General features: G+C 43.2%; 2 protein-coding genes and 1 long non-coding RNA gene across 4 annotated transcripts in view; 1 reads left to right on the forward strand and 2 right to left on the reverse strand.

The window, feature by feature from the left end:
- The window catches only part of LOC150045408 (uncharacterized), a 262,795-nt gene that overhangs the window by 58,628 nt on the left and 181,234 nt on the right, over positions 1 to 22,933 (forward strand). The window lies entirely within an intron of this gene.
- Positions 2,222 to 11,127, reverse strand: Mmp27 (matrix metallopeptidase 27). The gene is given in 11 exon segments (XM_090319777.1): positions 2,222 to 2,463; positions 2,896 to 3,041; positions 3,043 to 3,105; positions 3,541 to 3,700; positions 4,920 to 5,050; positions 6,318 to 6,435; positions 6,621 to 6,782; positions 8,338 to 8,469; positions 8,559 to 8,707; positions 10,006 to 10,244; positions 11,026 to 11,127. Coding segments are annotated over 11 exon segments (1,644 nt in total).
- Positions 13,850 to 21,417, reverse strand: Mmp8 (matrix metallopeptidase 8). The gene is made up of 10 exons (XM_090319778.1): positions 21,307 to 21,417; positions 19,983 to 20,227; positions 19,088 to 19,233; positions 18,881 to 19,006; positions 17,213 to 17,374; positions 16,016 to 16,133; positions 15,397 to 15,530; positions 14,901 to 15,054; positions 14,112 to 14,215; positions 13,850 to 13,968 (listed from the first exon to the last, which is right to left on the reverse strand). The coding sequence occupies exons 1-10, from the start codon at positions 21,415 to 21,417 to the stop codon at positions 13,865 to 13,867; spliced, it is 1,404 nt and encodes a 467-aa protein (XP_090175904.1). The 3' UTR covers positions 13,850 to 13,864.

Genomic DNA, 22,933 nt, shown 5'->3' on the forward strand with positions numbered 1-22,933 from the left:
CAGAACCAGGCAACACATGGCAATGGAGCATACTGCCTGCAGCTCCAAGTATGATGGCGAACAGGAGATGCAGACAAACGTGTGGAAGGAGTTCTTGATTTTCTTAGTGATGGTGGTGGCAAGTGCCCGCTGAGTGTTAGAATGTTTCAAAAGCCACCAGGGAGGCCATTGTCAATAGGAGCCAGAGTTTGGATTCTAACATTTACCGTGTGTCTCTATGTCAGTATGTAAAATGACAGAACATACTCACAGCCTGCGGTAAGCGTTCAGTAAGTGGGCCCTGGCTATTGTGCTTCATAGAATTGGCTTAGAAGGGTCTTTAATAGTGAGGATTAGGTTGTAAAAGAACTTAATTTTTACTCACATATCATATCAGAGCAGCCATTGCTCCTGACAGAATGATATTTTTGTTGATATAAACTGAGTGGAGAGAGCAGGATATTTGCTTAATTTAAATATAAGGTAGAAAATATATATTTTTTGCCAGTCCTGGACTTGGGCTCAGGGCCTGAACAGTGTCCTTGGGTTTTCTCAAGGCTAGAGCTCTACCACTTGAGCCATAGCACCACTTCTGGCTTTTTTCTATATATGTGGTGCCGAGGAATAGAACCTATGTCTCCATGCATGCTAGGCAAGCACTCTACTGCTAGGCCAAACTCTGGGCCCAAATATTTTTTTTTTGTCAGTTGTGGGGCTTGAACTCGGGGTCTGGGTGCTGTCCGTGAGCTCTTCAGCTCAAGGCTAATGCTCTACCACTTGAGCCACAGTGCCACTTCTGGTTTTCTGGTGGTTAATTGGAGAGAAAAGTCTCACAGACTGCAGTGCCTGGGCTGGCTTTGAAATGTAATCCTCAGATTTCAGCCTTCTGAGTAGCTAGATTACACATGTGAACTACCAGCACCCATTGGCAGATTTTTTTTTTTTTTGCCAGTCCTGGGCTTGACCTCAGGGTCTATGCACTGTCCTTGGGCTTTCTCAAGCCACAGCACCGCTTTCTGCCTTTTCTGTATATGCGGTACTGAGAAATCAAACCCAGGGCTTTGTGCATGCGAGGCAGGCACTCTACTGCTAGGCCATGTTGCCAGCCTGGGAGCATGGAAGAAATAATTCTTTTAATGTGCAGTTTTTGAACTGGTTCATTTTTTTATTTCCTAAATCAGGTTCCCCTTATATAGAATGAGACAACAGGCCAGAGATATTTATAATGCTCATGGAAATAACACACAGGGCCAGGAGCTCAGCTGCAGGAGGCAAGGCAGAGGTCTACCATGCAGGCAAGTCAGTTTCTTCTCACTACGGCAGGATCCAAGTTTTCTCATTTTGTAAATTCCGTACTATTGAGAAAAAGATGTATGGTTCCAAACACAAAACTACTAAGTAAAACCACAGCCTTCATTGCCAACATGAATGATTTCATGCTCTTTTGAGTGTGCTAGTATGCTTAAACGCAGGATCGTAGGACTAGTTCCCCAAAATATGCTCAGGCTCTGGCTTGCAGCATCCACTAGAAGGCTGTAAAGTTCTAGGGAGTGGTGCCAGGTGTGGGAGGGAGCTGAGTGACCCACAGCATGAAGAACCGGTGTCCCATAAAAGCAAGCAGAGGAAGCAACCATGTACAGCAATGCTCCATCTGTTGGCAATGACCAGGGCTTAGTTCTCAATTTCTGCTTGTTTTTGTCAGGGTTACCACATGGGCAATCTGTTCCAGTCACATGTTGCTACCCAATGACCACTCTCTAGTTTATTTTTCTAATGTCTTAATGTTTAGTTTTAAGGCACATCCTATTTTTCCCAGGTCCGCAAAGCATGAAGTAGGCTTAAAACACAGATTTTTTTTTTTCTCATGGGGCTTGAACTCAGGACTTGGTCAATGTCTTTCACTGAAGACTAGCACTCTACCACTTGGAGCCATAGCTTCCAATTTTCTGGTGATTAACTGGAGATAAATGCCTCACAGACATTTCTGCCTGGGATTACTTTGAACTGTGATCCTTAGATAGCTAGGGTTATAGGTGTGAGCCATCAACACCCAGCCCAGAAATGTCGTTTATACCTAATAACTTTTGGTTAAAAGAATTAGTCAGTTCAAAATGGTTGTCAAATCTTTACCAATAGATGTTTAGAAGTAAGGCTAACAGCTCTATATTATCAATAATACTAGTTTCTTTGAAGGCAGAGTTCAGAGTAAAAGAATTCTTGAGGTTTTTTTGGCTATATGAATTTATTGAGAGCTATAAATTGGTTTTAACAGATGAATAATAATGGAAATAAGAAAGCTTAATGTTGTATGACATAATATCCTTATGCCTCCTGAATGTGCTTTTTCCTTGATTCCAAAATCAAATGATGAATTTAATGGTTCTTTGCACTTGAACCAAGAATTAGTTCTCATCACTCGGGTGATGTTTCTTGCCTTTATGTCATATTCAAATTGCTTTAATCCCCGGAAGAAATAGAAGAACTCTAGAGATGGAGAAGCATGATTAATAATCATCTATGACTGTGTAATGGGTCCATACATTTTTATGAATAAAGAATAAAAAATAACATTACGAAGAGCAAAGACACTTGTAGAATTATATAGACACATGTTACTTTTATACTTGGTAAGTTTCTCCTGGATCTCATCTACAATCCTAATGCCTTGATACTCGAAATTTGTACTTTTCACATATGAACACCAAGCTATGTACACTGAAGTTTAATGTATTTTGATATACATAATCTATTATATATATAAATATATATGTTTGCTCGGCATTGCTATTAGTGTATTAATCTGCTAAGGACTAGTGAGATTACACTGAAATAAAAATGTTGAAGGTTGTGTGCTGTCCTCTAGTACAGTCAATCCAGTGTCCCGATCACCCTCAAGGTTGACACATTGATGCTTACCGTTACGCTGGAAAGCAGCATCCACTCGGAGACCAATTCCTGGAAAGTGTCTCACCACCCTCTGGGGGTACCCTCTGTCCATTCTTTGAGTCATCTCATCATACCTGCATGCATGGATTCGAAAGGTTTCCAGTGGATTTCTGTTTTGAGGAACTTAATTCTTCCACTTCCCAAATTAGAATCAAGTAGGGATTTGGGGGGCAGGTAACACTGGCAGACGGAATCGGTTAGCATCCATCACGAAAATACAGTGAAGATTACGTTCAGTCGAGTCACTTACCTTATGTTCAACAACAAGAACAACACGTGATCAGGCAACACGTGATTTGTCAGACTGGAACTATTCTGAAGAATTGTTAAACCGACTGTGGAACTAGCTTTCCTAGATTCTTAGCATGGGCCATTTGACTGGGATCACTAGATGTGTGATCTCATCCTATTTCTTCATCTTTTATTCCACAGCAGGATGACTGGGCTGACTGAAACATGTTTTTGTTTAGCAAATGTCACTCACCAGAGACTGCCTTCAACACAGCTCACCTTGAAGAAGACCATAGGGCTGTTTTGCTCAGGTCTGTGTGGCAGAGGTACTCTGGTGGGTCCTTGGCCACAATTAAATGAAGGGGTCACTTTCTGCTAACCTACCTCCAGCACCAGATGCCCACAAAGAAGTAGGTTTTCTTTGTGCTTTGGTCACAGACAGCCGCATCAATTTTCTTCACATTTCTTGGAAAGCCGAGGCTGTAGATGGATTTGGGATAATCTGGCAGGACGGCATACTCACTGATCATCCAGAAGTTTCCATCTGAGAAGAAGCAAAAGTGATTATCTTCTGATTTGTGTGTCCTAGAGGGAGAAACCAAGGCTGTGAGGAGTTTAAAAATAACTAGATGTCTAGTTCCTCTCAGCTTCAGTGCTTAGTCATTCCATGCCTCCATTTGTTCTTCCCCTTTCTTTCACTGCCTTTGTTACCACTGTTAGAAATGGAACACAACAGCAGTGACTAATAAGCCTACCCTCCTCAATCAGCTTCGCTTTCCTTATTACTTTTTTTTTTTTTTTGCCAGTCCTGGGCTTGAGCTTAGGGGCTGAGCCGTGTCCTTGGGCTTTCTCAAGGCTAGATAGAGCTCTACCACTTGAGCCTCAGCACCACTTCCGGCTTTTTTTCTATGTATGTGGTACTAAGGAATTGAACCCAGGTCTTCGTGTGTGCTAGGCAAGCACTCTATCATTAGGCCAAACTCCCGGCCCTTTCCTTATTACTTTTAATTGGCTGTCCATTATTAAGTATGTTTAGTCATTTTCTAAATTTCAGCCTCGTGTATTCTCAAAGGACAATAATCTGATGAAATCCAAATAAAAGTAAGGTTGCTGGAATAAATTGGAAACTCAGTTATATTTGAATTTCAGTTGAACAATGAATAACTTTTGTAATATGCCTATCTAAAACATTACAAAGGACATACATATACTAAAAATGATTTGAAATTCACAGCAGTTCTTTTTATTATTAAATAGTAAGACCCTATAAAAGAGAGGGGGATTACCATTACTAAGTAGAAAAGAAGATTTTTAGAAGTTTTTATTATGTAGATTTCTCTTATGATAGCCAAAGAGCACCCCACGATAGTTCTTTTTGTGTGTGTGTGTGTGTCAGTTTTGAGATGTGAACTCAGGCCCTGGTTGCTATCCCTGAGCTCTTTTGCTCAAGGCTAGAGCTCTACCACTTGAACTACAGCATCATTTCTGGCTTTTGCTGAGTTAGTTATTGGAGATAAGAATCCCAGGGACTTTCCTGCCCAGGCTGGCCTCAAATCACAGTTCTCAGATCTCAGCCTCCTGAGTAGCTAGGATTGCAGGTGTGAGCTACCACCAGTGCCCTGCTTAGTTGTTCTTTTTGATAAGAATCTAACATGAGGGCACATGCCCTGTCCATTTGGCTCATTCATGAAGATTATATTCCTTACAGGAAAAGACCAGGCATCCAGGGCAAGGGGGAGAGGGGTCCGGATAGGCAAACTTACCTTTAAAAACCAGAATCTTATCTTTGGGATTTTCATATGTCGCTTGTAGATCAGCTGGCAGGAATGGCCAGAATGAAGCAATTGGTTCAAATTCAACATCAGCAATATCATAATAGATCCTCCATAAGTGCCTGTGTTCAATAAACAGAACCTATGTTGTGTATGCAATTTGTATATCTACATCATAGACTTAAATTATCTATGCACTCAGGGCATCTATATCACAGACCTACGTTTTCTACCCAGTCTGCATATCCGCATCACAGACCTATGTTATAGACAGGCAGTCTGTATATCTACATCACTCTAGAGAAGGTTGCAGTCACAGGTTTGTTTTTTCTCCAGTTGGTTGGTAGCATCCTCAAGTAACTTAGAGAATCAGCAAACTTTAGATGGTTGTTAGTTCAATTCTGTTCTTTGGACTACCAAGGTCAGGACATGTCTTAGTGTGTACCTTCTGGCATGCTTAGAGTGGCAAGCTATAGTACTCGGTGACCTCATCTGTATAGTGATATGCAACATGCTAAGCCAACCCCAAGCATCTTAAGAATGTTTGATGCTGATGTTTCCTGGAATGAAGAAGTGTTGTCACTGGCATGCCAAAATGTTTCCTCAGAATTCCCTCCTGCCTATAAAACTATGAACCTGTGAGTGACAGCTTCCACTTCCATTTCCAAGTAGGCCTGTGCAATAACTTGTATAGTGGTGGACAGTCCTGCTGAAAGGAGGCCCATTTCAAACGGGACTCCCTGCCTCCCACCCCCAGATCCTTGTCAAATGGTGTATGTCCTGATACTTGGCTCTGAAAATGGTCGTGGGGCTCTGAAAATAGTCATGGTGGACATAATTGATACACAATGCAGATGGCAATTAAACTCGATAAGTTATATATAGTGAATGGGGACTGGTTATTAAACAGAAACAGCGAGTAGTGTACTGTGCTACTCTGTTTTTAACAGCTGGTTCTTGGTTGAGGGGAGAGGAGTTTATTTTTAGTGGTTTCTGATTTTTATGGAAAAATGCCTGCAACGTCAAGCTGTCAATATGATCTGAACTTGTTAGGAAAATTCATGAAGTTTGATTTGATAGGCTTCTGGTATCAAGTATAAGGTGGTAGAATCAACAGTAGTGGGATGAGGGCCTTATTTTGTCCAAAAAGTCACTCTTCTCTACTTCAAATTCTTATATTCAATAAGTTGCTTTACAACATTTCAAGACAACATTTTCAAACAGGATCTAAGACATATACACGTGGCAAAACATTGAAACAGCATATGCAATCATGATGTGTCAAATAAGGGGCGCACGCATGGGCCATTCCCAGGATTCTCTGTGTCCTCAAATTCCGTGGAGAGAAAACTCTCCATAGGCGGTTGAGTGTTAAGGGAGTAGGTTTACCTGCCTTTAAAGAACACGATTTCTCGGCGCAAGGTAGTAATAGCATCAAAGGTCAGGTCAGAGTCACAGGCGCGGGGCATGGTGGGTGCTCTCGGCTTAGAGGTTGCCTGAGGTAGACCTCCTTTGATGTGAAAAGAAAAACCACAGCATATTAAGAAGGAACAAGGAAATATGTCTACACACAGATTTCACCTAAGCAAATAATTGCCTCATGATAACCATTTCACAGAGCAACTTTCCCAATTTCCTTTCTGAAAACTTCCTATTCAGTTGTCACCCCTTTAGGCTGGTCGCTTTCCTCACCATAGATGGACTGGATTCCATCGATATCATCCTGAGAAAGTGGATGTCGATTAGGGTCCAGGGAGACATAATTTGGGAACATCAATGCTGTTGGGTCATTGGAGTGGGAGAGCCCCAGTGAGTGACCAAACTCATGAGCAGCCACAAGGAACAAGTTGAATCCTTAATTAAAAAAAGGAAAGAGAAAAAGAGAAAACATGAGAAATGAGTTGATCAAAAGGAGAATGATTGTTGGGAATGTTTTCAATGGTGGAATGCTTGCTATTTGCCTAACATGGTGAAGGCCCTGGGTTTACATGACATCAGAGAGGCAGACAAGCGAAAAAAAAAGTGAGACAGAGACAGAGACAAAGAGAGAGAGAAAGGTTTCAGGTAAGATAGAAAGTAGCTGAGGAAAATGAGGAAAGTCATACAGAAGTTGACTGTTATAACATGTATGTACCATTATCTATATTTCAGCACTAATAATTAGTCCCATTATGGAGTCCCATTAACCCTTAGTAGGTAAGAACTTATAAGCAGTGGCTCAGAAATAAATAGTATTAAAAATGATATCACCAGGGTTTGATAGTTGTTGCTTAACTTTGCAGTATGTGAACATGTTACCTGCTAATATTCTTCAGAGATTCTCCATAGTCTCACATAACCACCATGATCTGGTGCTTGTCTCTTCCTGGTCTTATATTTTATTTTTCTATCGCTACAGAGTCAAATTGTGTTACTCCACTTCTTACCAGCATTATATTCTTTCCAGGCTACACTTCCATTCCTTCTGCCTGGTGTATTTCTTCCCTGGTTTCCTTCTACTCAGAGGAAATGTAACCAAGTGGTCAAAAGGTGACTCTTAGAATTGCTACCTGTGGGTCTACCCAGAATGTGGTTGAGGGCTTTATTTGTTCGCTGACTCCTTCAGGCAAGCCCTGTCAACTTGGGTCTAGAAACTCCTGTTAATCGTGTATCTCATACATGCCCTTTCACAGGCCTTAGAGCAATGCGGTCATCATTTTCTCTGTCTCTAGATGCCTGGGCGTGACTTTCCAATTCAGATTTTGGCAAGTGCTACATTATCTCCTGTAACTGCGCAGGGCCATAACGCCTTAAGAAGTACTGGGGTATGTCTGAGTGGAAGATGCACATCCGACATGGCTTGATCTGCCTCTCAGTTGTTTGAATGACTGTATTCTCCCTTCATTATCGTGTCTATTCATGACAGTAACTCATGCGGCAATGGCAGGGACCAATCCCAAACTGCCTTGCTGCTGGTAGCTTGGCTAGCCCAGCTCTCTCTTACCATATATGGAAGAATAGATTGTTGTGTGCCGTTAACTTTTGTTTTACAGTCATTCGGTCAAGAATGGACACTGAAGCCTCTCTGCCCACCAGAGAGCTACAACTTGTACTTTCCTGGGATGCTGGCAGACAGACCTCAGTGTTTGGCACAAAGTGTGCCATCAGGCATTGTAGACCTACGAATCAGCATATAACCAAATGAAGAGAGCTGAGGTCATACCAGGACGAGCAAATTAGTGAGGGTATCATTCAGATATTGTGAGGGCCACACAAGAAAAATTATTCAAATAGGTATTGGGTACTTCCAGTCCTGCCATCTTGGAAAGTAAAAAACTGGAGAAATTAAGAAATTTAGAGTTAAAAGGCACCTAGCTGCAAAGCGACTGTGGCAGATATTCTTTAGAATACGACAACGACACTTACTCACCTGCCTCATCTGTGGTAGTCCACTTTTCATCCTCATCAAAGTGAGTGTCACCGCCCAGACCCAGACCAGGAGGAAAGGCGTGGCCAAGGACTCCCAAGGGGCCATCAAAATGCCGTGGACACCAGCCGTGGACTGAGATACAATTCACAAGGACAAAGATGAGCTCTGCCACAAGCTCCTGAGGTGAAAACTAGCACACGTTCCTCCGCCGGAAACCTTACCTCGAGTCCTGAAGGCAATCATGATGTCTGCAATGCCCCTGGAGACCTTGGTGAAGGTCAGGGGCGTAACCTTGCTCCATACTACTAAAGCTTTGTGGATGGCCTCGTCCACCTCGGCACGGGCCATATCTGGCGTGTAGTTCACTATTCTGGAAAACAAAAAAGAATGAGAACGTAGATAGATGGCGATGGCTGGTAATCTATATGCGTGTGTGCATACCCGCTACAAAGAATAGTCCTTATCAATCCTTACCAGTCACGGACTTCAGTGGCCTTTGATATTGCACTGTTATCTCATATTTGCATGTCACCTCCCTTACCTAATTTTCATATAACATGGCATATTTACATATCACTTCACCTGTCATCGCTTTAGTATATGGTGTGTACATCAAGTCCTTCATCTTCCCTGAAAGCAGATTTAAAGGGGTAAAAGGATTTCCGTAAGAACACATCTTGACTGTATGCACACGTATTAGAAGTCTTTTTTTTTTTTTTTTATGAGTCATGGGACTTGAACTGTGGGCCTGGCCTTGTCCCTGAGCTCTTCAGCTCATGGGTACTGCCCTACCCTGGAGTCACAGCCCACTTCCCATTTTCTAGTGGTTAATTGGAGATAAGAGTCTCAGATTCTTTAGTGCCCAGGCTGGCTTTGAACCGCGATCCTCAGATCTCAGCCTCCTGAATAGCTAGGATTACAGGCGTGAGCCACTGCGCCCGGCTCAAAAGTCTTTTTTAAAAAGCTGAGCTTGATCTTCTGTAGTGACTGTGTACTCAGTGATGTATGTGTACCCTGTTGAGGCACAAGAGCCACAAAGAATTACTCTACAGAAGATTTTTTTCCCCTTGCGTTTCCTTTGTTGATAAGTCCAGTTCATTTTTATCTCAAGTCCTAAAAATAGTGAAAGGCTCCTGAGTGGCGGTAAACATCCCTGCTTCTGGTTTTCCATGTGGGGGCCACAGCCATCTATGTTCCAGCAGTAACTCAACCTCCCTTTCCTCGAGATGCCTGAGGGCAGACCCCATCTTCCACACGTGGACTACTCAAGATCACAGCTCTGACCTGAGCTGCTTGCACTCCAGTGCTTTCTTAGTCTCACGGCACACCTTCATCCTGCCTTCGAGCTTGTCCAGCTTGCTGGTGGTACTCCTGGGCCTGAGCTTTCACAGGGGAAGGCAGAGCCTGTTGACTGGAGCCAGCTCCTGTGTAACCATGGCTATGGGAAATCACCTTTTGATTTGGTTTCTCTGCACATAAGGGGGCAGTTTCATCAGGGCTGGCTTTACAGGTGTGTAATGAGGATGGAACACAGGAAATCTGTGATCTCTCTCTCTCTCTCTCTCTCTCTCTCTCTCTCTCTCTCTCTCTCTCTCACACACACACACACACACACACACAGGGACTGTCAGTGAGATGATCCTCATGCTCCTTTTGTGGAAGTGTTACCTGTATGAGAGGTGATGTTTCTGCCACCCAGGCAGAGTGTAGCCATACTGCCCCACGTCGGGCACGCCGCATCTGGGCACCTTCATGATTTCAAGAGTGTTTGAGTCCAGTTTCCCCGTCACTGTCAATCCAAAAAATGCTTGCATTTCCCGAATTCTGTCATCGAGGAGGCTTCTATTCTTATTTTGAATGAGATGACTCCCTTCTATTTCATGAGAGTAGAACTGGTTGAGATAGGCCTGATCGGAAAGACAAAAAGAAGCACTGACACTAGGAGAGTGAATTTCCATCTCAGGAAAAAATAAGATAGCTTGATTTTATACATATATAATATACTTGCACATATGTACATATATATATATATATCTATATACATGCATATTTTGGCAATAGGGAGGGAAAGAAGGAAATGAATAGTGAAGGAAAGAAGAAAGGAATCATCTTGATCTTACAAGTCCACGAATCAGTTGATTTGTGAGTGACCAGAATTAGCCAACACAGCCCTTAAAGCTCCAAACTTTCACAGAACAGAATGAAACATCTACCTATTAAATGATAACACATCTGACATACTTTTGCTGTTCTTTACATTTAGAGTTAGAAGGCAAATTCTAGAAGAGATAGACAATTACATTTTTCATATTTATTTAACAAATATTACAAATGAACACTGACTTTTAAGAGGAATTTCAAAGCAAGGTGCACCTGCTCCAGATTGAACACTGGGTCCTTCTGGTTGTCTTAAATTATGCTCGCAGGATCTCTACTCTGTACCACTGACCCTTCCTCCTTTTACTGAAAACTGGTACACTTCTGACCATTTTTAAAAGTTTTAGTGAATTCTGCTCCTCTTCTTTCTTGCTTCTGCCTTTCCCACAGTCTCTGATGTCTTTAGACAAACAAAACAATTCCCTCTCACAAGTAAGTCTGAGCCTCTTGCTGGAGTTTGCCATCTTTTTAGGATATGAGAAAGGGGACAAAGTGAACATGTATTTGCTAACAAAACTTTCTAAGACATACCTGAGCCAGCTGCTTGTCTCCCTCATTCTCAACATTAAGCTCTGCAGAAAATGCATGAGAAAATGTAATAAGAAACAAAAACAAAGGCCAGTGGCTCTTCATTCCTGCCTTTCTCTTCAGCTGAAGCCTGTTCCTATGTGTACAGAACTTAGAAAATAAACAGTGAGACGTGGCATGAATTGGCTTGCATTATCATTTAATTAATAACAGCAAAGGAAACTCACCATGAAGTGGGTCACAAGTTGCTTTTTTCCTTAGATAGACTTGATTTCACAATCATAATCTGGCATTGTTTCCTAACCACGTTGTGTATTATTGAACTGAACATTCTAGGAAATGAGTCTCCAAGTTAGCTTTCTCTTTGCAATGCTATTCGTTTTTTCTATCCATAAACTCTTGTGAGTGTATGAAATAATTTTCTTCTGAAAGAAACCATAAAGTATCTTCACTTAGAATCATCCTGACTTGATCTGATTTCTAACAATACACTTATGGTGAATGCAGTCAGGTGAGTGAATTCAAACTAATAACAAGGCAAGTGGCCAGATGCACACTGAAGCTTAAGAAGATTGATGTGTTTTTAGGTGGTATGTTGCTGTAGCAAAATACAAGAGAAAATGACTTCAGGAAGGAAGGATTTCTTTGGGCTCATGGTATTAGAAGGCTCAGTCCATCGTATTGGCTTCATTATTTCTGAGCCATGGTAAAAGGAATATGGTAGAGAAAATTTGCTCACCTTAGAGCAGCTAGGAAGTAGGGAGAGAGAAAGAGAGAGGCAGACAGAAACAGAGACAGAGAGGCTACAGTAGGGAACTTTCTCCCCCACCTTTTGTTCTATCTGTGTCCCCAGCCTATTGAATGGGGCCAGCTACCTGCTCACCATCTCTATGAGTACAATGAAGCAGGAAACTGCAGAAATGCACCATAGGAAATGTGTTCTGAGGAGGGCAAACCTGCAAGTAGGCAGCCATGGAGGATGGAACAGTGGGATTCATGAAGAAGACAGTTGATTAGCAGGATGAAGAACTCATAAAGGACACAGAACACAAAAGCCTTAGAAGGCCCAAACTGGCATTAGAAGTAAAGGCATGGTGTGGTTAGAGACAGTCTTTTGGATTGGTTTCAGTATTCTTTATGTGGGCCACTTGCAGACAGAGCAAACTACGTGTGATGTTCTTGTCCCTTTCTCTACCACGGATTAAAATTTCCTTCTTCCCATGCCTCATGTATAAACCTTTCCAAACTTCTTCCCTGACTGTATCCTGAATAAAACATCTGTACCATTGTTTAAGAACCCACTATAAATCCCAGGTAAATACATAACTCCTGGCCTTGAGAGCTCATTTTGAAGGAGGCAGGAGAGGAAATGGAACCTCTTTGCTGCTGTCCTGGAAGATACCCACTAATCCTTTGCAGGGCTTCATGTTAGCACTGATGGTTCCTACAGTGCAGTTGTACAAAATAATACACATTTGGTGGCATAAAAAATACACGTTTATTCTCTGACAGTCGGAAGGCTGGAAGACCAAACAAGGACATGCCTTAGGGTTTGGATCTATGTCAAAGGTCACAGGAAAAGCTCTGTCCTAGCCGTTCCCCAATCTTGACATGGTTGCTGGAAGTTCTGGAATCCTCTGGCTTGTAGATGCATCCTTCCAATCTCAGCTGTCTTTCCAGGGTCTTCTCCCTTGTGTAGTAGCCAAGTCATTCTTTCTGATGTTGTTTTTCCCTGATGGGTGTTAGGGATTGTACTCAGGACCTCCTGTATGCTAGGAAAATGTTCTGGCTCTGAGCTACATTCCATAGCCTTTTTCTTTTTCTCCTTCCTTCCTTTCTTTCTTTCTTCCTTTCTTTCTTTCTTTCTTTCTTTCTTTCTTTCTTTCTTTCTTTCTTTCTTTCTTTCTTTCTTTTTTGTGGGTCATGGGGCTTGAACTCAGCCTGGGTGCTGTCCCTAAGCTCTTCAGCTCAAGGTTACCACCCTACCCTTGAGCCAAGCCTCACTTCCCTTTTTTTCTAGAGGTTGATTGGAGATAAGAGTCTCAAGTCCTTTTGTGCCTGGGCTGGCTTTGAACTTGATCCTCAGATTTTAGCCTCCTAAGTAGCTAGGATTACAGGTGTGAGCCACCACGCCTGGCTTTTTTTTTTTTTTAGAACAAACACCACACAGATTAAGGGCCCATCTTGATCTAGAACCATGTCATCTCAATTAATGACAGCTTCAAAACCCTGGTTCCGGATAAATTAATAATCATCAATATCCACGGCTATAACCTCAATATGCTTTTTGGGAGGGACACAATCCAAATCACAATTTAAATTCTCTTTATTTCTTTCCAGGAGTGAAAAAAAAACCCACCACAATTTCTGTAAGAGCCTAGTGTATTCTCTGTGGTTTATAACCCTTACTTCTAACCTGCATTCAATGCTAACTGCATGAGCATATATATCTATATCTATATCTATATATCTATATCTATAGATATATGAGATGTTTAGAAAGACTTAGGAATGTTTGAAGTGAGAGAAGAAAGCAAGGAGACAGTGAGTTACAGAAGTCAAATAAACAAATAAGGAGTTTATGAACACTGAGGTACAAGGGGGTGTACTTCCATCGCTGTGTGATGGCACCTCTAAACTGAGATGGAATATCAAAGGACAGAATGAGCCCCGGCCAACAACAGAGTCTTCCAGGTGTCTTCTCGATTAGATTATGCCAGTGAATGTGGTGGTGGGAAAACGTTATTCATTTTTCAGTAGAGAGAGAAGAATCCGTAGAACAGTGTGTGTATGCAAGGTCCATATTAAAGACATAGACAGAAGCATTTCTGATTTTTCTTCTTTATCTGCAATTAAGCCATAAATTGCTTCTTGAAACTCTGGTAACTCTATGGGCAAGGAGGTTAAATGCATAGTATCTTGGCCCACTGAAGAAAAGGAAGAAATCTATTTTGAAAAAGAGATAATGTATCAAATTAGAAAATCTCAAACACCTTCATCTACAGCCCTCACCCCGCCCAACATCCAAATGAAAGTATGCCATTTTCAAACTTTAAACAGATTTGATATCCAGTTTCCTTCCTACTTACAATCCTGCAGGAAAACGGCATCAATTCTACTTTCTAATCCTGGAAAGACACTTGACACGCCTCGAGGATAACCTGTCTCCATGGACTGCCTTTGGTTATCATACCTGATATGGATAAAACATCACACGGCTTAAAATCAACACAAGTTTTTTTTAATTGTACCTATGTTATAAAGTGCCTTCTTATCTGCTCTTTCAATGTCCTATTTGCTGTGATTAGGAATGGCTTATTTTGAGGCTACATATTTACTTATAAAATATATGAATGTCATTAGCTGTAAGACAGGGTTCTGTCATTTCCCAAACCAGGAGCTTGCATCTCCCACAGATTGTGTTTAGTTGATACATAGCCCATCTGCACATGCATGTATGTGTGCATATGTAAATGTAAATGGTAAGTTTATCTTGCAAACCAAAATGTGGAGGTTTTCTGGACAAAATTTATCTGGGCATATTGGAATTTAACTCCAAGGCAGAGTCTGATCTACCCATATCTCTCTTTTGTCCTACTTGGTGCTTAAGAGGATGTACATGGCTTTATGATACAGAATCCTCAGTACTTTTATTCAGGCATCATGATTTTTTAAAAATGGAAATCTCAGAAGCCATGTTGAACACCCACCATCTTGTGAAGAAAGGGTCACTATTTCCACTAAAGCTTTCAAAGACTGCCTAGATTTTATTTTTAAACCTTCAGATGCCTGATTGCTACTGGCTTGTAAACAGGTCAAAGAAACAGATTCCAACTTCTAGTTGGAAAAAAAAAACCCCAAAAAGCAGATTGTCTTACCTCCAGAACTGGTCATTCACAAAGAAGTAAGTCTTCCCCCTGTATGATACGGCAGCATCGATTGCCTGGACGGTGTGCGGGAAGCCGTAGTTTGAGATGTCCTTGGGATAACCTTGCTGGATGTCGTAGCCACTCAGAGCCCAGTATTGCCTGCCTGCCAGAAGCTTAGGTTACATGTCAAATAACATTCCATTTCCACGGAAAGAAATTCACAGGGGCTGTCACAGACCCATCGGCCCTCCACGTTCACATTCAGGTGTCTTATCACCTGGAACTTTTCCACTGAAAGTAAGTTATCACCTTGAAGAATCTAAGAAAAATGACACTTTGTATGAGGGTAGAGAATACTGCAATGGCCCCATGTGGGCTTCTCATTTCATGGACGAGGGCCCTGAGGCTCACAGAGCGTGCAGCCTGCTCAATTGACACGCTAGGTAGTGACCACAAAGGACCCAGGCCTGTCCCTGCTCTTCATGAAGAATAAGAAGAAAGTTACCTTTAAACAGGAACACCAGGTCTCTGTCAAAATCCTCATAGGCAGCCTGAATGCCACTTGGCAGGGCTGGCCAGAACAGAGAAATGAAATTGAGCTCGACTTGTCGCAGTTGAGGGTGTCGTCTCCAGAAGAACCTGATGATGGGACATAAGGAGACACTCACACCCTCAGGAACGTACTCACAAGCACATCCACACCCTCACGGCACACTCAACAGTGATTCTGGGCAAGTAAAGGTCCCTGTGACAGCTCTGGGAGTAGGAGCAGTTCCCGGGTGCAGCTCAATGAGCAGCACAGACTTGTGGGAACATTGAAATGTGCTGAGCCAGTGAGGTGATGTGTCCATAAACTTGACGGACCTGAACACGCCAGAATCATGTTTTAGGGCTAAACTTGCTACTGATTTCTGGAGCAGCCAAGCATCATCATGATGTTGTCAACAGGTCTGCTGACATCATCAGACGTGTGTGAAGACTTTTCATTTCTATTCCTGGGTGTTTTGAGTTACATAGTATATACTGATGCCTGTGTGTTGCATAGTAATAAGTGAATTCTTTAGACTCCAGTTTGAAGGTATGTCAATGCAAGAAGTCCAGGAGGGCACAGTCCTGTTCCATACTTCTCTGTAAAGAAGAGTATTTCTCCACGGAGCGTGGTGACAGCGCCGAACGTCAGCTGGGGGTCACAGGCTCTGGGTGTGCTGGGGCCCGTAGGCTGGATGGGGTTGTGGGATGGTCCTGGGAGGGAGCGGGGAACATAAGTCCATTCAGACGATAGATACTTAGCACTCGGGGGCTTCATGTGGAGAGAAAGCAAGGCACTGATCACTGCTTAAATGTTCAGTTTGTCTACTAAGAGTAATGATGGGGGCTGAAGACCTGGATCAAGTGGTACAGCACCTGCCTAGCATTGCAAGGACCTGAGTTCAGCCTCAGTGCAGAAAGAGGTTGTGTATGAGTTCCAGGTAAAGTTGGAAAGTATAGAAATTTGAATTCCATTTAAACTGTAATATTCTCTTTCTCCCCCTTCTCAGTTCTTCTTCTTACATTTTTTTTGCCAGTCCTGGGGGTTGAACTCAGGGCCTGAACATTGTCCTTGGGTTTTCTCAAGGCCAGAGTTCTACCACTTGAGCCACAGCTCAAGTCCTATGTACCAAGGACTCGAACCCAGGTCTTCGTGCACACTAGGCGAGCACTCTACCACTAGGCCACATTCCGGACACCACCTCTTTCTACTTTTGTGGCCATTTATTATCCATTTCATTCTTATCCATAGTCAGGCCCTCACAAGGATCTGCTCTCACCCCTGTACACTTTAGTACAGAGCCATAGATCGGGGTTGGCATCTTTTCTGTAAGAATTTGCACCTTTCTCTGTTTTCTCACTGTGGCGTGAAGGGCTATATGAATAGTTAAAGGAATCTAAAACACTGGGAAGCCTTTGGGGGGGGCATGCATGTATGTGTGTGTGCATGCATGTGTGCGTGTGTCCGTGTGAAAGTTGAGGGATGGAGACAGTTGTGTAGGTCTCATCTCTCTGGAAACTCCACTGTCACAAAGAATAGTCCCAGGTCCTGGCACCCCGGCCCCTGTGCCTGTGTCACCATGCACAGCCCCTCTGGTTGTGATGGGGTCCTGGACTTTACTACCAAGGCTGGCCTCAAACTTATAACCTTCTTCTCACTGTCTCCTGAGGGCTGGGGTTGTGGGAATACATCACCACACTTAGCCTCTAACATTTTCTTTAAGGCAGTAAAGTAAACATCAAAACAGAACCCGAGATGCAAAGTTAGCATGATCTGTCTTCGGTGGCCTTACCGTAGATGGCCTGAATGCCGTTAATGTCGTCTTGAGGGAGAGTGTAGGTTCTGGGCTCCCTGAACGCATAGTTGGGATACATCAAGGCGCCGGGATCAGAGGAGTGAGAGAGTCCCAGGGAGTGGCCGAATTCATGAGCAGCAACAAGAAATAAGTTGTAGTCTAAAATGCAAGGACGAGTGGAACCATTTAGGAGGAAGATGGACCGCCTGTCCACCACCGTTGGAGCAGGTGACCTTTGTCATAGACCAGGCAGATGACCGGTGCTTCTGAAGTAGGCTTGGGGATGAGGGAAGGGTACTTTGGGAAAAAGAAGCAAAGCCAGCAAGCTTGGAGGGGTTGGAAGGCTGGCATGTACCCTGGAAAGAGTCCGGCCTCTGGGGAATGTTAACCAGGAAGGCAGGCGAGGAGGAGAGGAGAAAAGCCACTCAGGACCCTCAATGCCCAGGCAAAGAATTGGACATAACTCGGTACAGATTCTGTAAATGCCACCATTGTCATAGGCAGAGTACAATGCATGAAAGGCTTCCCAAAGACAACCCTTGCTTTGTGAGGGAAAAAATGATTAGAGAGCAGAGACTGGACAGGGGAGAAAGCATAGAAGTGTATCAGTAAGTAAGACAAGATGTGATGGCCACCGGAGCTACTGGCCAGGACTGTGGAAATAGAGTGATGGGAAACTATTGTTTATCTTTGGGCATGTACAACATTGATGACAAGAAAATGGTGGGAGAAAGTAGAAGATGCCTCTCTTCTTATGATTAGAAATTGCTTTCTGGCATATTAGCATCACCATGTGGTCTGGATGTACCACTCCTCACCCTTTCATTTCCTCCAGACAGCCCAGACATTCTTATCACAAGGCTTCTCCTGGAAGGAGTGGATTGTTACATACCCCCGAAAAAGAGCTCCTGGGAAACAAAATCACTGAAGAGTAACTGCAACTCTTTCTGAAATAGGACCATTTTCAGATAATCCTGATTATTTCTGATAAAGAGACCTTTCCAAACCCCATTCAATTTCAGATTTTCTTTTTTTTTTTTAAGAGACCTGACTTAAAGCAGTGGCAAAACACTTAGGGTTTTGTGAGCCCTATATCGTTTACGGCAACTACTCTGCTCTGCAACTGTGGAATGGAAAGGATCACAGATCCTTCATGCAGCTGCATAAACAGGATCCATAACCTGCAGTTAGATAAGCAGGGGCTGGGCACGATCTGACTATTATCCCTGAGTTTTGGATCCTTGCCTCTGATGGTTTGAACATCTCTCTCAGAAAATCAGTGTTAGAAAGTTAATCTCTCCAGCACCAGTGCTTCAAGGTGTGGTTCATTTGGGATACACTTAGATTAATGCTATTGTAAAAGGGCTTCCAGTATATTCTCTTTTGTTCTTTCTTGACCTTCTCAGAGGCCTGCACTCTGGATGCTGCAGGCTCTAAAACTATGAGGGAATGGCTTTTGGATTAATTTCCTAGTTTTATGTTTTCTGTCACAGCCGCATGCATGGCCTGATTGCCTAAGAAACAAGAGCTTTTTTTTTTTTTAAATTGACTTTAAAATGGTAAAAAGTTTACGCGATCTATTTAAGTATTTGCCACATTACCCTTCCAGGCATGGGTATGTGTTAATTCTGAAGCAGAATGTGGACAGAACCTTAGCCAACTCACTGGTGGAGTTTTGTGTCCATGTCTCATTGGCATCAAAATGGGCATCTCCTCCAATCCCCGGTCCGGGCTGAAAGGCATGAGCAAGTACTCCATTGGGTCCATCAAATGGGGAATTGTCACCGTGATCTGAAACAAGACAACCCGTGGGAAGCTCCCGAGTCCCCGCTGACCCAGAGAAAGCAAAGCGTGTGGCTGCAGCGTGCCTACCTCCGTAGACGAAGGCAATCTTAATGTCTGCTTCCCCCTGGAGAATCCTGGAGAACGTGAGAGGCGATGCCTTGCTCCACACCCCAAAGGCGTCCTCGATGGCCTTTTCCACCTCAGCCCTGGACATCTGTACGGTGTTTAGAATCCTTCCAAACGAGAGCAGGCATGGAGGGTTTGTTATTGTTTGCGAGGGGCCTCCCTGCACACACTGGGTGTGAGTTGCTTATGTATCACGTGACCACTGGAGAAGCTTCAAGCAGGGAGTGCAGGATCCAGCTTAGGAACTGAGGGCAAGAGGGAGCCCTCCTGTCACGTCCTGGAAAGCATTTTGTTTGCTGCTGGGGGAGTGGTGTTCCACATAGAATGCATGTCATCATTAATAATAAGACGAAAGAAATCCTAGCAACGAATAAGCCTTTCTTTTTTATCTTAAAGTTGGTATTGAGACAGGAAGAGAGAGAGAAATCCAGAGAGAGAGAGAGAGAGAGAGAGAGAGAGAGAGAGAGAGAGAGAGACAGAGACAGAGACAGACAGAGACAGACAGAGAGACAGACAGAGACAGAGAGACAGAGACAGAGAGAGACAGAGAGCTAGAGACAGAGAAGAGTAGAGAGGAGAGAAGAGAAGAGAGAGAAGAGAGAAGAGAGAGTGCCTCCTATTGCCAAATCCTCTCTAGAATGTTGGGGGAGAAAGAAATGCATGATGACATGCATTCTATGTGGAATCTCTGTCCTTTCATCTCCTCACGTGCTCACCTTTCGTTCACCACTCATTCATTACTTATACACTGCCGAGTGAGAGTATTTGCCTGTCCCTGGAATGTCCCCAGCCCTGCGTGTAAGGCCTCAGCCACTACTGGCTGGGTGCACGCTGTCTGCACCTCTGAGAACATCACCTGTATGTCAGATGTGTGTGCTTCCACTTGGGGCCACCGGGGGTCAGCATAAAATCACCGGTATCCGGCACGCCACAGCGAGGCTTCCGCATCATCTCCAGCGTTTCCTTGTTTGGCTTCCCTGTCACATTCAACCCAAAAAACCTCTGCATTTCCTTAAGCTTTTCAGCAATCACACCGGCTTCGTTCTTCCTTGCAGACCGGTAGTGGAGGCTTGGCAATTGGTAGAACTTTTCTAGGTAATTCTGGACAAAAGAAGCACATGTGAATTCTTGCTGTGAAATTGTGTTCTATTTCCTTGACATTTCACTGTCCTTTCCTCCAAGTTGCTCAAGAATCAACCAGAAGTTCATATCAGGACTAGTAACAGACAGACACAGAGAGAAGTTGTCCTTCGATTCAGAGCTCTTGCAGTTTATTCATGAAGTAGATGTCATATCTGTTTCACACACACAAAATGTATATGGAGACTACTTCCTTCTCCTCCTCTTGCTGCCCCTCTTCTTTTTCTTGTATTAAGGAAGCATTGATCTGCTTCTGAGAGTTTACAAACAGTCTACAGTCTACAATCTGCTGATGGGAAATAAGATAATAGTGTATTCATTTTTAGTTAACTGTAATCTTCTGTTCTCATGCTCTACAAAGATATGCTAGTAAATAAAGCAGAAGTAGTAACTTCTGTATTGTAACATGTCATAACTGCTATCTTTACTTAAAAAAAATTGGTGCTGAGAATCAAACCCAAGACGTGTACATTGTAGGCAAGTGCTCTACCGCTGAGTTACACTCCCACTTAGTTGGTAACTGGATTGCAGATATATTAGAAGGGAAAATTGTAGGCAAGAAAGAAAATTAGTTTTTCTAAATAAAACCATTCCTCTTTAAAGGATTCCTAGCTGGGTTTTGGAATGAGCAGCTTGGAGGCCAGGAGTTTGGCCTGGTGGTAGAGTGCTTGCCTAGCATGCATGAAGACCCAGGTTCTATTTCTCGGTACCACATACATAGAAAAAAGCTGGAACTGGTGCTGTGGCTCAAGTGGTAGAGCTCTAGCCTTGATATAGCCCAAAGACCATACTCAGGCCCCGAGTTCAAGCCAGGACTGGCAAAAAAGAAAGAAAGAAAAAAATGTGCAGCTTGTGCTCATGTCTAGATTTTCAAAGACTCTGCCTTGACAGCTTACCACCCTCCAAATTGCTGAAAGAAGTTACCCTCATACATGTCACCCAGGTAGCTTCTTTCAGGCTGTCTAAACTAAAATGAAAGAGCACCTCTAATAATATTTTAACAATGAGCAAACCAGTCACCCATCCAGTTAATAGTTTACCTGAACAGTTTTTGCATTTTTTTCTGTGGCATGCTCAGAAGGTACTGGAAAGGCCTTGGAAAGTTGCATGTAGAGAAAGATCAGAAGTGGAAGTGTCTTCAGATTGTGCATGGCCATTTCTTCAAATACAAGCCCTCCTGGCCTTCCTAATTGCGCCTTCTGGTAGTCCCTTCTGCAGCGGGCACCTTGGCGTTCAGAGCACCCCAGGCTCTTTTGGTCCCTTATGAAGACATGAAGTCGTAGGTAGTTGCAGCACCAGGAATGTGAAGCAACAAGTTAACTACACTCTGGAAGTTTTGCAATTTTTACATATAACTTAGTATCCAAGAGTAGGGGAGTCCAATAGAAAAGAATAGTTTGATTTGCTGTTTTGCTCTGGGAGATTTTTACAGTTAGATCGACTTTTACGAAACTGCCTGGCCAAGGAATGGGAGAAGAGATAGCCCCGCAGTTCTAGGTTTGCATGTTTCAGTTGGCGCAGGGGAATGCTGTTAGATGAAGAGTGTAACTGCCAAGTCTGTCCTTCCCCACATACTGCTCAAGAGGAGAGGGTGCTCACACTAACCAGGCCGCGTGCGTGCGTGTGAGTGTGAGCGCATGTGTGTGTCTCGGGGGAGTGGGGATATGTCTCCAGAGGACATGGCTTTGCAATGTATTAAAAAACATCCCCAGAGCTGGAGGCATGGCTCAGAAGTGCAGACGTGAGCATTATTGGAATTTGAACGATTTCCTCAATCTCAGCTTCTCATCTACATTGAGCACTGACTGCTGAGGGGTCACTTCTCACTCCACACCTCACTTTCCTCAAGTAGGAGGCGCTGGTCACAGTAGCCACTGTGTCACCAGTTTGTTGTGATGGCAAAGTAAGGGTACACACAGAGTGCCCGGCATGCCTCCGGACACAAAGCACAAAGTATCAGGTGAGATGTACAGGACTCTGGCCATGGGATAAGCAAATACATTTCAGGACCTCACCAGCGCTGATATAGGAGGGAGTGAAAACCAGTATATTAATTATGAAGTGCCAACCAGATTCCTTTCTTTGATGCTAAGTTTTTTCTTGATTTGTTTGTTTCGCTTGAGATCAAGTTCTGTTAGGCTGGCCTCAACTTGTGATGCTCCTGCCTCTGTCTCCTGACTGCCGTGATTATATGTACTTAGCTCCCCCCCCCCAATGTCATTTACTCAGACCAGTCCATCAATACAACACAAATATGCTAATTTATCAAATGAATTTCAAATTGAAGTATGAAAAATAAACATGAAGCATCCCACCAATTTGCTTGCGTCCTCTAAAATGTCCAGTATGAACATTTTAATGCCTCTGTCAAGAGACAACTCTGTGTTCTGATCCCAGAATCCCTGTAATAATGAAACCCCATGCACTAATTTATACTTTTTGAGTGTAAATGGACACTAACTTTTAGACTGCTTGTTATGTGGTAGGGCGAAAAGTTACAGAAGAATAAAAAACATAAAACCAAAAAAAAAATAAAGATTGCTAGGATTCTAATGTGTGCCCAGAATAAAATTTTGGATGATCTCAGCCTGGGCTGGCCTAGAGCAGAGGCAAATGGGGGCGGGGGGAGGGGGGGCTGTCTTGTCCATGGACAACCAGTAGAGGGCG

This window comes from Megascapheus bottae, chromosome 27, assembly GCF_031878675.1.
Source record: "Megascapheus bottae isolate mThoBot1 chromosome 27, mThoBot2.hap1, whole genome shotgun sequence".
Taxonomy (NCBI): Eukaryota; Metazoa; Chordata; class Mammalia; order Rodentia; family Geomyidae; genus Megascapheus; species Megascapheus bottae.

What these genes read in the sequence shown, in the direction of transcription:
- Mmp8 (XM_090319778.1), bottom strand. Translation starts at nt 21,417, where the DNA reads ATGCACAATCTGAAGACACTTCCACTTCTGATCTTTCTCTACATGCAA. An exon ending in CGGCATTCAGGCCATCTACG is followed by an intron (nt 16,134 to 17,212) that starts GTAAGGCCACCG and finishes GCTCCCTCCCAG; the next exon opens with GACCATCCCACAACCCCATC. An exon ending in ATACTCTTCTTTACAGAGAA is followed by an intron (nt 15,531 to 16,015) that starts GTATGGAACAGG and finishes TCCCATCATCAG; the next exon opens with GTTCTTCTGGAGACGACACC.